The following is a 14107-nucleotide window of genomic DNA, read 5'->3' on the forward strand; positions in this document are numbered from 1 at the left end:
AGCTGATCGATGTTTCTCTCTCATCGATGTTTCTAACTCTCTATCTCTCTCCCTTCCTCTCTGTAAAAAATCAATAAAATATATTTAAAAAAAAAAAAAAAAAAGATGTGATGACTCATGTTGAAGAGAGATAAAATCATACTGGGTCAGACAACAGAGGACAGAACTACAAACAGCTAAGAGGAATTTCAGAAAAATGGTACAGCAGGTGGGGGGCGGGGGGGGGGGTGTACAAAGAACACAGAATGAGGCAACACAGGATATGAGGATTAAGGAGGATAAAAATCCATACAAAGGAGCCCGAGAACAAGAAGACACAACAAAGCACAAGCACAAATCTGGAGTTTAAACACTACCTCAGAGTAAGTGACAGAGCACGCAGAACCACCATTTTTCATCCAGAGGAAAAGCTCAGGGAAGAACATCATCAGCCAAAATGGTAAAGCGGGTGCCCACAAGGACACCAGTTCTGGCCCAAATTGAAAGAGACGAGACCTAAATCTCCAAGATAAATCTCCAAAAGCCTTTTTTTCTCTCCTTTAGTGATCAACGGAGACTCAAACAGTGCTCACACTAGCCTGGAAACAAAGCTAAAGTAGCAAACGAAGATGAAAACCCCAAGAATGAGAAGCTGAAAGAAGAATCTATGGAAAAAAGGAAAACAGTAAAAACTAAGAATATTTTAAAGAGTCTAATCATTAGAATTTGTACTAAGCTGAACTACATCTAGGAAATTGTGCTCTAGTTTTATCTCTAAGGTTTGTATGATCTGTACTCTCAAAATCCTTCACAGGGATTTGTTATCTTACGTGGTAAAAACGAACTTTGCTGGTGTGATTAAGTTAAGGACCTTGTAGTAGAAAGCTTATCCTAGGTTAATCAGGGTGAGTCCAATATAATCACTTGAGACCCTTTCCCAGATGTGGCCAGAGGGAAGTGTGACTAGGGAAGAATGGTCAGAGAGATGCCACACTGATAGTCTTGAAGACAAAGGAAGGGGAGCATGAGCCAAGGAATGTGGGCAATCTCCAGAGGGGGAAAAGGCAGGTAATCAGTCTCTCCAGAACAACCACAAAGGAATGCAGCCAACACCTTGGTTTTAGCCCAGTGAGACTCCAGTCAGACTTCTATATAACCATTAAAAGAATACATTTGTGTTGTTTTAAGTCACTTAAAAAAAAAATCCTTCAACCCTAGCCGGTCTTGCTCAGTGGATAGAGCATCAATATGTGGACTGAAGAGGCCCAGGTTTGATTCCAGTCAAGGCCAGGTACCTTGTTTGCAGGCTCATCCCTGGTCCAGACCCTGGTCGGGGTGCAGGCAGGAGGCAACCAACTGATGTGTTTCTCTCACATCGATATTTCTCTGTTTTTCCCTCTCTTCCACTCTCTCTAAAAATCAATGAAAAATATCCTCGGGTGAGGATTAAAAAAGAAAAATCCTTCACAGTGAAGTACAAGTATATAGTTTCAGTTTTGCAAAATGAAGAGTTCTAGAGATGGATGGTAGTGATCATTGCACAACAGTATGTATGTAATTTGTGGTGAAAAAAAAGGAATTCTGTAAAAGTAACTTCACAGGGTGATCTGATCATAACCTCCTAATTGGGCAGGTCATGGTAGATAGTCACAACCAAGGCCCATATCTTCTTTAGGGAGAGGTTTTTGTGCAAGCCCTGTCCATTGGTTTTGTGCATCTAGGTTAACACACCTTTGAAATACCAGAAGTAATACCCCTAGGAAGGGATATTACCCGTCAAGAAAGCATATACTCTTGTTAACTATCCTGTAATCCAGTCCCCACTTTGCTTTCTCCCTACCTCCATGTAATCTTCCTCACTTTCCCTCCTGAATTTCAAATGTACAAAAGAAGCTGCAAAACAGTTATTCTCTGGAGCATTTGAGACCTTGCTCCTCGGCATATGTCTTCGTTTGGTTCAAATAAACTCTTGAAAAAAGTCTCTACAAGTCTGGACACTTCTTATCAAAAATTAATGCCAAAGGGGGAAACAAAAAGGACATCTGTAATACTTTCAACCATAAAGGTCAATTTTTTTTTTAAGTTTTAGAAAAATAACAACAAATTAATGCCACTGAAGATGGTCAAGATGGTAAATTTTGTCATGTGTATTTTACCACAATAAAAAATTTGAAGAAAAGAAAACAGAACTGGGCGGTCTTAAAAATTCTCAGCCTTTCCAGATGACAAAGAAATTCACTATCAGAAAAGGCCAAGGATGTGACTGCAACCTTTATTTATAAAATCTTATAAACATCAAAAGGTCAGACTATCCAGTCACACAAAAAGCCCTTTCAAGAGAGTAAAGATGTGCCTCACAGATCCTCTCAATCAAACCAGAGGGCCTTCCAGGAAGCTTAAAGGTCATGTCCCTCAGCCTTCTCAAGTAGAGAAGGGTTTATCTTCAAAAGATTTATATACCTGGCTCTGTCTAATGGAGTGAATCCCACTGAAATCCAAAGAAGACCTACAAAGTTCTTGAGAAAATGATGTTGGCAGAAACACTGCTGGTTTAGACTAAAAGGGACAGTACAAAATGAAAGGAGGCTGTCAGACCCTCAAAATTCTACTGGAAGGAAACAGGGAGGATAAAACTAAGTGGCCAACATATGCTGCTTTTCATGAAAAAGGAAGGACGACTCGGAGGAATGAAGCCAATTACCGAGGGGGCAAAGCTCTGCTCAGCCTCCAGGTACCTTCCTATCCTCCCCACTTGGTTGTTCCCTCCAGGTTTTGCTACTGTATAATCTGCTTACCAGTCCCAGGGCCTTTCTTAACTGGTTATCACCACCTTAACAGCCCTCTAAGCATCCTACCTTGCTCCATCCTCCTTGTCTTTTACCACCTACTCCCCGCCCTTACCTACCTTAAAAAGTTTCTGGGAGTGTTTAATCATAAAAGCCATCCCACTGTTTAACTTCGTGATGTTCTCTTGAAGGTCATTTGCAGTGACCTATTCAGGAAAAAGAAACAAAAAAAGGGGATTACAAACTGGAAAATAGAAGGCAGATACTCCACTTACTTACCAACAAGCTTATTCTTTCAAAGACATGATAGTTTCTGTCCCTAACCAAGGTGCCTCTAATATAATGTTTCATTCTGCAAAGGCTTTTTGGTTCAGCAGATTTCCACTGGAATGACATAATCTAGGAAGAACCACGTGACCCTAAAGTGACCAAAAAATCCTTGGGAACCAATTTTCATTTCCTAATTCTGCTTGAAAATGAGACATGCAAGCAGAGTTGCTAGAGAAGATCTAGTCTGGGATAAGGGTCAGGAAGAACAGAATCTGTACCAACCACCATTGCCCCTTCAGAGAAAGGAGCTTCTCCAGAGACAAAAGAGAACTGTCACTACAAATTGATACCAACGTGACATCTGTTTCTTAAAAATACAAACTGTCATTGATTCTCTTCTCTTGTTTCTATTGCTTTTTTATTTAATGTTTTTATTGATTTCAGAGAGAGGAAGGGAGAAACAGAAACGTCAATGATGAGAGAGAATCATCGATCGGCTGCCTCCTACACAATCTCTACTGGGGATCGAGCCTGCAACCTGGGCATGTGTCCTGACCGGGAATCAAACTGTGATCTCCTGGACAATGGGTCGACACTCAAACACTGAGCCACCCCAGCCAGGCTCTCCTGCCTCTTTTAAGCACTTCAGCATCTCTACTATCCCAAAGCCCTCATCTTCAACATATATCTTTATTCATTTTTGCTTTTAGCAAGACCTCTTAAATCTCTTTTTTTTTTTTTCTTCTTTTTTTTTTTTTTTCTTAAATCTCTTTATAAGCACAGATTACTCCTTCTCCACAATCTCAGCTGGTTCTAAAATCCTTAATATGGACAAATGTTGGTGTGTCCTTTTCTTCTCATCACCCAACCATCCTTCCACCCTCATCCCCACCCCCCACCAACCTTTCTCTGAGGAAAGGCCCTTCCAGGCCTGGAACTTTATATTATTTTTTTTATTAGTTACCTGTTAGGTGAAATGTACCACATAACCTCTCCTTAATCTTTCTTTTCCCATTTCTTATATCCCCAAAATATTTTATAAGTCACCACATCCATCTGCCTTGTCAGATAAGTGGGGAAAATACTATTATGACCAGTTTACAAAAGAGGAGCCTAAGCACAGAAAACATAAAGAATACAGGCCACGCCCTGGTCGGGTTTGGTCAGTGGTAGAGCACTGGCCTGCAAACTACAGGGTCTCACGTTTAATTCCTGGTCAAGGGCACGTACCTCAGTTCCAGGTTCGATCCCTGGCCCCCAGTCAGGGCACATCCCAGAGGCAACTAGTTGCTATGTCTCTCTCACATCAATGTTTCTCTTCCCCTCTCCCTTATCTTTCTCTCTCTTTCTCCACTCTTCCCTCCCTTCCAATCTCTAAAGACCAATGGGAGCCCTGACGGGTTTGGCTCAGTGGATAGAGCATCGGCCTGCGGACTGAAGGTTCCCAATTCGATTCCAGTCAAGGGCATGTACCTTGGTTGCGGACACATCCCCAGTAGGGGGTGTGCAAGGGGCAGCTGATCGATGTTTCTCTCTCTTCGATATTTCTAACTCTCTATCCCTCTCCCTTCCTCTCTGTAAAAAAATCAATAAAAATATATTTTAAATAAATAAATAAATAAATAAAATATCAATGGGAAAAATACCCTTGGGTGAGGATTTAAAAAAAAAAAGGGATACAGGTCACAGCTGGTTTGTAGCTTCCAACCCAGGTATCCTGCCTACCAATTCCATCATACAATAAAATCTATATGAATGGACAGGAATATGAACCTATGTATCTCCAGGTCAAGAATGAGTTCAAAAGACTTTTGATAATTTATTTCTCATACAAGTCACTGAGAAAGCCATGTTCTCAGTAATAAGAAGCACGTTCAGCTTTATCCAAGGAGAGAATATCTACAGGAAATAGAAAAGTTAGGATAAGGCAGGATTGTTCTATGTGTCATCTTATCTAAAAGCTTAGTGACATCCTGTAAGATCAAACAACTCTATGCTAAATTTATACCATGTAATCCTCAGGAATCAATGTGGTTTCCCAAGATGGCTTTCACGTTAAGAAGGAATTCAGATTGACCCACCAAAATGAGTATTCTTTATTTAGTAGCTATAATCCCATTGAGTTCCCACTAATAAGTTGTCATTCAGATTTATCAGAGATTGATTTATAAGTGAGGTTAACAGAAATTGGCCCCCTCAGGTCTGATGACTCTTTTTTTGTTGTTATTAATCCTCATCCGAGGATATTTTTCCATTTATTTTTAGAAAGAGTGGAAGGGAGGGGGAGAGACAGAGAAAGAGAACCACTGGTTGCCCCCGTGGCCCCAACCATGGCTGGATTAAGCCTTGCCACCAAGGTACATGCCCCCAACCAGAATCGAACCTGGGACCGTTCAGTTCTCGGGCCACCAGTCTATCCACTGAGCCAAACCGGCCAGGGCAGGTCTGATGACTCTTAAATGAACTAATAAAGCAAGCTCCTAAAATTGTTAAACAGAAGGCTAGACCTTGGACCCTTGATAACTTCACTAAGGTACAGCCACAGAATAAGGCCCAGCCCAAGGATACCAAGCAGTCTTTGCTCTTCCCCTCGACACTCACATTTTTTGGCCACATGACATGGGGTGCAAACATAAGGGCAAGGTTATAGGCAGACATCTTATTCTTGTCTTGTTTCTTTGCTGTCTGGTACAGGAGATCGAGCAGTAACTTCAGCAAGTTACGATTGGGTGGAGGAAGGATGAGGAAGAGCAACTGGAGAGCTTCAATTTGCCGCTCCTTATCTGGTCTATCGGTCTTGTTTCCTTTATCATCAAACTGCATCAAATCTTGAGGACAAAAGAGATGATTGCAAGTAGGGAGGAAATACAAGCAAGAGGGAAAAAATGTTCCTACTATTATCCTCCCCTCAACTCTAATCGAAGAAAGAAGAAGAAAAAAGAATTAGGCATAACCAGAGATTATAGCAAAATATAATAAAATAATGTCAATACAACTGAATAATAAAAAAGAAAAACCCAATCAAAAATGGGCAAAAGACTTGAATAAATATTCCTCCAGAGAAGATTTATAAATGGCTAGTAAGCATTTGTGCACTCGGTATCATTAGCTATCAGGGAAATGTAAATCAAAACCATAATGAGATACTACTTCATACCCACTAGAATGGCTATAATAAAAAGGACTGACAATAACAAGTGTTAACAAGAATGCTGAGAAAATTAAACCTTCTTACATTGCTGGTGAGAATGTAAAATGGTACAACCACTTTGGAAAATAGGCAGTTCCTCAAAAAGTTAAACACAGAGTTACCATATGGCTCAGTGATTCCACTCTTAGGTGTACACCCAAGAGAAATAAATATATGTCCACATATACCTTTAATAATTCCTCTCCCTTCACTTTTCCTCACTCAGATATTTTATTGCTAAAAGAAATATGAGAATGAATTATGCTCTGATAACAGGATAATCCAGGCAGGTCCTCATGGAGTCAGAATGACTGTTTCTCCCCTAAGAGACTACACAGGTTATCAATAAAAACCCTGGGTAATGGGAATTTCAAAAGACACAGATAACTATTTGCATATAATTCATATAGACCTGAAGATGATTACAATGTGTTGGTTAAGCTGTTGAACTGCAATAACTCCAGGTTTAGGAAACAAAGATAATATTTCTAGAAACTATTCCCTGTTAATATCAAGTTGAAAACAAAAATCCCTTCCAGTTATGAGCAAGGCATAGCAAATGCAACAACTGTGCCATACCTCAATATGACCTCAACGAACAGTGAATCATGGGGTGGTGAAGGGGAGGATTTTAAATACTGTACTAAGTTAACTCAATGGGAAAATAAACAGAAAAAAAAAATTCTTCATGTTACCCTTATAAAAAAAACTTATGGCCGAAACCGGTTTGGCTCAGTGGATAGAGCGTCGGCCTGTGGACTGAAGGGTCCCGGGTTCAATTCCGGTTAAGGGCATGTACCTGGGTTGCGGGCACATCCCCAGTAGGAGATGTGCAGGAGGCAGCTGATCGATGTTTCTCTCTCATCGATGTTTCTAACTCTCTATCCCTCTCCCTTCCTCTCTGTAAAAAATCAATAAAATATATTAAAAAATAAAAAAAACTTATGAATATTTCCATATCTTTTTCAAAGATCAAACAATTTTCTCTCCAAAGTAATTGTAAAGTTATATAATACTCTAGTAATATTTTCTCATTTGTATCATCTGGGTTATTACTGATAGTGCTAAAAAAAACCTAATCTGCCCTGACTGGTATGGCTCAGTTGGTTGGGCATCCTCCCGTTGCACCGAAAGGTTGCTGGTTTGATTCTTGGTCAGGGCACATGCCCGGGTTTCAGGCTTGATCCTGGGTAGGGGGCCATGTAGGATACAGCAGATCAATGTTTTGCTCTCACATCGATGTTTCTCTCTCTCCTTCCTTCTTCTCTCTCTAAAAATCAATAAAAATCTTTTTTTAAATTTAATTTTGCCCCACCGGTGTGGCTCAGTGGTTGGGTGTCAACCTATGAACCAGGAGGTCACAGTTTGATTCCCGATCAAGGTGCATGCCAGGTTGTGAGTGAGGGGTGGGGGGTTGGGGGGAGCCAATCAGTGATTCTCACTTATCACTGAAGTTTCTCTCTCTCTCTCTCTCTTCCTCTCTGAAATCAATAAAAATATTTTTAAAAGATAAAAAAATCTAATCTTATTCGATTTTATAAATTTAAACTTAGTTTCCTTTTAAGTAGTAAAAATTATTCAAAAGAAAAAATCTTTTATTTATTTTTCTTAAAATTAGAAGCAAGGGGTGCTCACTTTGGCAGCACATATACTAAAACTGGAATGATACAGAGAATATTAGCATGGCCCCTACAGAAGGATAATACACAAATTCATGAAGCATTCAAAAAAACAATTAGCCCTGGCCAGGTAGCTCAGTTGATTGGAGTGTCATCCCATATACCAAAAGATTGTGGGTTCAATACCCAACTAGGGCACAGACCTAGGTGGCAGGTTCAATCCCTGGTTGGGACGCCTATGAGAGGCAACTAATTTTTCTCTATCACATCAATGTTTCTCTCTCTCTCTCTCTCTCTCTCTCTCTCTCTCTCTTTCTCTAAAAATCAATTAAAAATATATTATCAGGTGAGGATTAAAAAAAATTAGAAGCAAACGAAAAATGCTCAAGGGCATTAAATTATAGCAGTATTACAGATGTGCAATTGAAGAATGAATTCCCTACCACTCAGGCATAAAGGAGAATGAGAAAACTATTTATGAGCTGAAAATGGAACATTCTCCAAGATATAGTAAGTAAAAAAATAACCATGAATGTAATACCCCACCATTACATAAAAAAAGGAATCTATCTAAGTATTTGTAAGTGTATAAAATATCTCTGGAAGGATAATTAGCAATCATAGCATTGGTTGCCTCTGGAAAGAAAAACCAGGTGCTGGGGAGCAAGGGTAGAATAGAGTCTTTTCACTGTATAGTCTTTTGAACACTTTGAATATGAACAATGTGAATGTATTAACTAGTATTTAGGCAGCAAATAAAATTATTTTTAAAAAACAAATTTACTTGGGGTCATGAATACACAATATAATATACAGGTGATGTATTATAAAATTGTACACCTGAAACCTATATAATTTTATTAACCAATGTCACCCCCATAAATTCAATTTTTAAAAAATCCTAGGGGAAAATATTTTTAAAAATTTCCAAGAGTAGAGATGATCTCAATTGAGGCATAATAATACTTAGCTAAAGCCTCAAACCAAGGCAAATGTACCAAACCTATAACCATCTCAGGAATGTAAATTAAATCAAATAAAAAGCATGTGTTTATTTATTTATTTATAAAGGTTTTCTTTGTTTTTCTAAAGATGTTTCTATTGATTTCAGAAAGAGGAAGGGAGAGGGAGAGAGAGAAAAAGCACCAATGTGAAAGGGAAACATCCACCGGCTGCCTCCCAAACACCCCCTACCAGGGACTGAGTCCATAACCCAGGCATGTGCCCTGACCAGAATCAAACCCAACCCTTTGGTGCATGAGAAGGCAACCAAGCAACTGAGCCACACCAGCCAGGGCAAGCACACATTTATTGAGCAACTGAAATATTCAAAGCACTATGCTAGGATCTCTGAGGAATAAAAAAAAATTAAACCCAGATTTTATGTTCAAAGAAACTAATTTATAAAAAAACAACAACACACATTTGATTAAATTAAACTTAGCTGGCCAAAACTTATGAGTGCTCAGAAGTCCAAAAATACCATGAAGTTTTAACAAAAGTAGGGGCTTTATTGTTTTGTTTTTCCCTCCCTTCCTGTCTTTCTTTGTCTGTTTGTTTGTTTGTTTAGAACAGTGGTCGGCAAACTCATTAGTCAACAGAGCCAAATGTCAACAGTTGAAATTTCTTTTGAGAGCCAAATTTTTTAAACTTAAACTATACAGGTAGGTACATTGTTATTAATTTAATTAGGGTACTCCTAAGCCGGCCTTTGCTAAAAACGTCCTCAATCTGAGGGGTCGACCTCAGCGAACGTACCCCCACTTCTTCTAATGCCACTTCTTCAAAATAGACTTGCCCAGGCCAAAAACCGACTTCTGCGCATGGGCCATGAAGTTTCAATCGCACTGCACGTGCGCACCTGCACGTGGTATTTTGTGGAAGAGCCACACTCAAGGGGCCAAAGAGCCACATGTGGCTCACGAGCCGCGGTTTGCCGACCACTGGTTTAGAAGTATTGCTGGGGATTACAAACAATAGAAAATTCCAAAGGACTTTACTAAATTAAAAGAAATACACTTACATCTCCTCCCCTCTTACTCACCAGCAATTTTGAGGTGTGCATGGAAATGTTTATGTGTCAGCAGGGGCTCAGGTAACTCTCCTAGAAACATCTTCAGCAAGGTGGCAACGTCATTTGAGTGAAACTCCCCTGATTCCAAATCAATATCAGTCCCATTATTGAGAGCATCCCTTAAAATCTGCTGCCGGACACTATTCCCTGGTATTCTAAACAAACCTTCCACTCGTAAGTCTGTTTAGTATGAAAGAAAATAGAGGACATACAAAAAAGAAACAAAAAGAGAAAGTATGGTTAAAATAAGTCATCTAAAAGACTACTTTACACTTGAAAGGCTCTTTACAGAAGACCTTGAAGAAGGTTTTTGCCTTTTTTTCCCCAGAGTAGTTTAGAATCCACTAGCCCCTGTGGAGACAAATCTGAGCATCCCTGAGACCTGGACATCTCCTGGACTAAGAGGTGGTCCACTCAGGAGTCATTCGACGTCTTGAGACACATCTAGAGACTGAATTTAATCTAAACAATAGAAATGAGCTCAAAAAACAAGTTGGAAGAAAAGCCAAATCTCCCTGAAGGCCCCTTTCCTTTGCCATCTGAGAGTTTGTTTGAAGGGGCCGAGTTCATCTGTGGATGTTTATTGCTCCTATAAACAGTTTCCCAGCCCAAAATGAATCTAAAGTCTCTGTGTTGCCTCTGGAATTAGAACTCTAACCTGTCAGATCACCTTTCAGTCTAAGATTCCTGGAACCTTCGCATCATCCCAACTAAATTATGCTTCCCTCCCAACTAGGTCTACACTAATCTCAACCGATAAAAAAAGATGGGACGTATAGTTTTGGTTTGATTGGAAGAAGCCTGAGAGGTCAAGTTTTCAGGTTGGGTACATATTTATCTTCATATAACTCCCTAATTGAGAAGACAGGGCCAGGCAGGCAACAGTAAATGAATGAACAGAAACCATATCGAACTGGAGAGCACATACTTGTGCTCTAGCCCAGTGGTTTTCAACCTGTGGGTTGCGACCCCTTTGGGGGTCGAACGACCCTTTCACAGCGGTCGCCTAAGACCATCGGAAAACACATATATAATTACATATTGTTTATGTGATTAATCACTATGCTTTAATTATGTTCAATTTGTAACAATGAAAATACATCCTGCATATCAGATATTTACATTACGATTCATAACAGTAGCAACATTACAGTTATGAAGTAGCAACGAAAATAATTTTATGGTTGGGGGTCACCACAACATGAGGAACTGCATTAAAGGGTCGCGGCATTAGGAAGGTTGAGAACCATTGCTCTAGCCGATTGTGTCAAAGTGGCAACAGGGCCCAAGGCTGCTAGACTTTCCCCATTTTAAAACACTGATAACTAATTGTATTTTTAATTTAATCCTTTGCCAACTAAAAACAAAACATGAATGTAGCCCTTAGGCTGCCTAACCTCTGCTCTAGCTCCTAGCACAGTGTTTGCGTTGAATTTATCAAAGGGTCATAAAATGCCACACACTTCACATACACTCAGCTGTGCCAAGCACTTAGAGGAATGACATAACCAGCATGACTACTAAAAAAGAAAATGGGAATTAAGTAAAGAATGTATTTTAATTATATAATTCTAAAGATAAAAGTATCTTTGGTGATAAGTCATTCTCCCTTGAGTAAATGTTATGATTCTCTAGGGACAATGTATTTTTCCAGAAAAAAAGTCTGAGTCAAGGGGAAGATGTGATTGACACGAGCTAATTTATATACATATTTGAAAACAAAAAACAAATCAATATATGAAGTGAAATTTAAAACAGAATATATTTAGAAACATGCCACCTGAAATTATCACTGATTAGTGTCTTTGTTGATGATTAATTGGCACCTACTAACTCAAGGGTGTCAGCTCTCAATAGCAAGCAGACAATTCTTCATTAATGAAGAACAAAATTTTAAGTAGTCTTACTTTTGTGTAGATATTCAATTAGCTGGTATATCTGAGCAATGCCTTCCTCTGTCAGTGGGGATCCAAATACTACTCCTTTTTCTAAAAAAAAAAAAAAAAAAAGAAACAATAACACAGGACTATATTTTCCACAAATAATACAAAAATCAGCATACTGAAAACCACTCAAGCATCCGATGTCACAGTTCAGCAAAGGCTTTCACAAAGTCAATAACAAAAACCTTAAGAGCTGGCCCTTGCCAATTTGGCTCAGTGGATAGAGCGTCCGCCTGTGGACTGAAGTGTCCCAGGTTCGATTCTGACCAAGGGCACATGCCCGGGTTGCGGGCTCGATCCCCAGAAGGGGGTGTGCAGGAGGCAGCCAATCAATTCTCATTGATGTTTCTATTTCTCTCTCCCTCTCCCTTCCTCTCTGAAATCAATAAATATATATTTAAAAGAAAAAAAATCTTTTAAGAGCTGGAAGTGCACCTGAAAATGCACCAGGAAATGCAATCAAAACAACTCTCAATCAACTCTGACAGTTTAACATTAGATTGTAGGTTTCTTGAAGACAATACCTAAAATGTTGATATTTAATTTAAAAACAAACAAATAATAGAACTTAGAGCCATAATTGTCAAAGCATGACAGACTATCCACTAGAGTAGATACAGGGTCAGGTTATAATGTTTAAACTTTTTGCTATCTTAATGATTTCCTTATATTTAATAAAATAAGATAGTACCACTTTAATATCTTATCAAAAGTAGCACTGTAGCCCAGCTGGTGTTACTCAGTGATTGAGCGTCAAAGTTTGATTCCCAGTTGGGGCACATGCCCCAGTTATGGGCTCAATCCCCGGTGGGGGGTGTGCAGGAGGCAGCCAATCAATGATTCTTTCTCATCATTGATGTTTCTATCTCTCTCTACCCCTCTCCCTTCCTCTCTGAAATAAATAAAACATATATATATGTATATATATGTGTGTGTGTGTGTATATATACACACACACACATATATATATATATATTTTTTTTTTTTAAAGCAGCACTGTAATTTATTTTCTGGGAAGGCTGTTTTGGGGTGAGTCATAGATATTTTTATTTGCTTTTTCAAAGCATTCCATTGAAGCATTCCATTCAAGAAACCTACAATCTAATGTTAAACTTGCAGAGTTGATTGAGAGTTGTTTTGATTGCATTTCCTCGTGCATTTTCAGGTGCACTTCCAGCTGTTAAAACATCTGGGAACTAACAACTGCAATAAAAAAAAATGCTCAAACTGTCTTTACTGTACTCTCTAGCTATGAACTTTGTTTTATTTTAAGCATTATTTTAGTACAGTATTAATAGGGAATGAAAATCAAGGTGTCCCCGATAAATACCTAAACTAATTGTGACCTCTCAGGGACTGACATATATTTGGCTTTAATTTATCTAGACTTTTAAAATAATTTTGGTTGTTTTGCTTCTTATGAAAATGAAAGAAAAAACAACAACCAAAATTGCTTTATGGTATTAGCAACTCCTCAATGAACATACAGATGACAAGAACGAAACCCAAAAAGCAACTAAGATGCGTACACCCTTCCCGAACACATCTCCTACCCTTTCGCTTGAGAGACATTAGAGACCGGAAGAATCCTGTCGCTGGGCCAGCCCCACCAGGCAACTTAAGTTCCACTTCTCCCATCAGCTGAGCCAGTTCAGTTCCCGGTAAATCAATGAGCCTTGTGATATTGCTGACCACCAACTCAGTGAACACCTCAGGTTTCTCATGACGGAGTTTTTCCACAAAAAAGTCAGGATTGAAGATAATGGGCTGACCTCGAAGGGAAGAGTTATTGCAGATAACAAAATTGCAGATGGCATCACTGAAAAACATGAAACAGAAGAATCTTGGGGTGGGCCTAGATCATTTTCATGTGTTTCTCATGCCCTCTCAACCACACAGTTATTCACTCTTTCTGTGGGTTAATCTACACATTGGTCTTTTGAAAAACCTTATCCTTAATCTGGTCACTGCACAAAAGAAGACAATTTGAACTTGTTGCTGTTTCAGTCATACCCACCTAGATACTTAGGAATTTAGTTTAAAGAAAAGACGTGTGGCTCAGTCGTTGAGCGTCAACCCATGAACCAGGAGATCATGGTTCGATTCCTGGTTAGGGCACATGAGTAAGGGTGTGCAGGAGGCACCCAGATCGATGACTCTCTCTCATCATTGATGTTTCTATCTCTCTCTCCCTTCCTCTCTCTGAAATCAATAAAAATATATTTAAAATAATAATAATTTTTAAA

General features: G+C 39.1%; 1 protein-coding gene across 1 annotated transcript in view; it reads right to left on the reverse strand.

Annotated features, from left to right (window-relative positions):
- Window positions 1-14107, reverse strand: part of ARHGAP19 (Rho GTPase activating protein 19) — a gene marked incomplete at its 3' end in the record, with an annotated part of 43962 nt that overhangs the window by 17517 nt on the left and 12338 nt on the right. Inside the window, 5 exon segments of the mRNA XM_081105264.1 lie at window positions 2885-2971; window positions 5637-5863; window positions 9889-10098; window positions 11826-11906; window positions 13415-13680. Of these exon segments, the coding sequence (XP_080961390.1) occupies window positions 2885-2971; window positions 5637-5863; window positions 9889-10098; window positions 11826-11906; window positions 13415-13680 (871 nt within the window).

This window comes from Myotis nattereri (genome assembly GCF_964212035.1).
Source record: "Myotis nattereri genome assembly, chromosome: 13".
Lineage (NCBI taxonomy): Eukaryota > Metazoa > Chordata > Mammalia > Chiroptera > Vespertilionidae > Myotis > Myotis nattereri.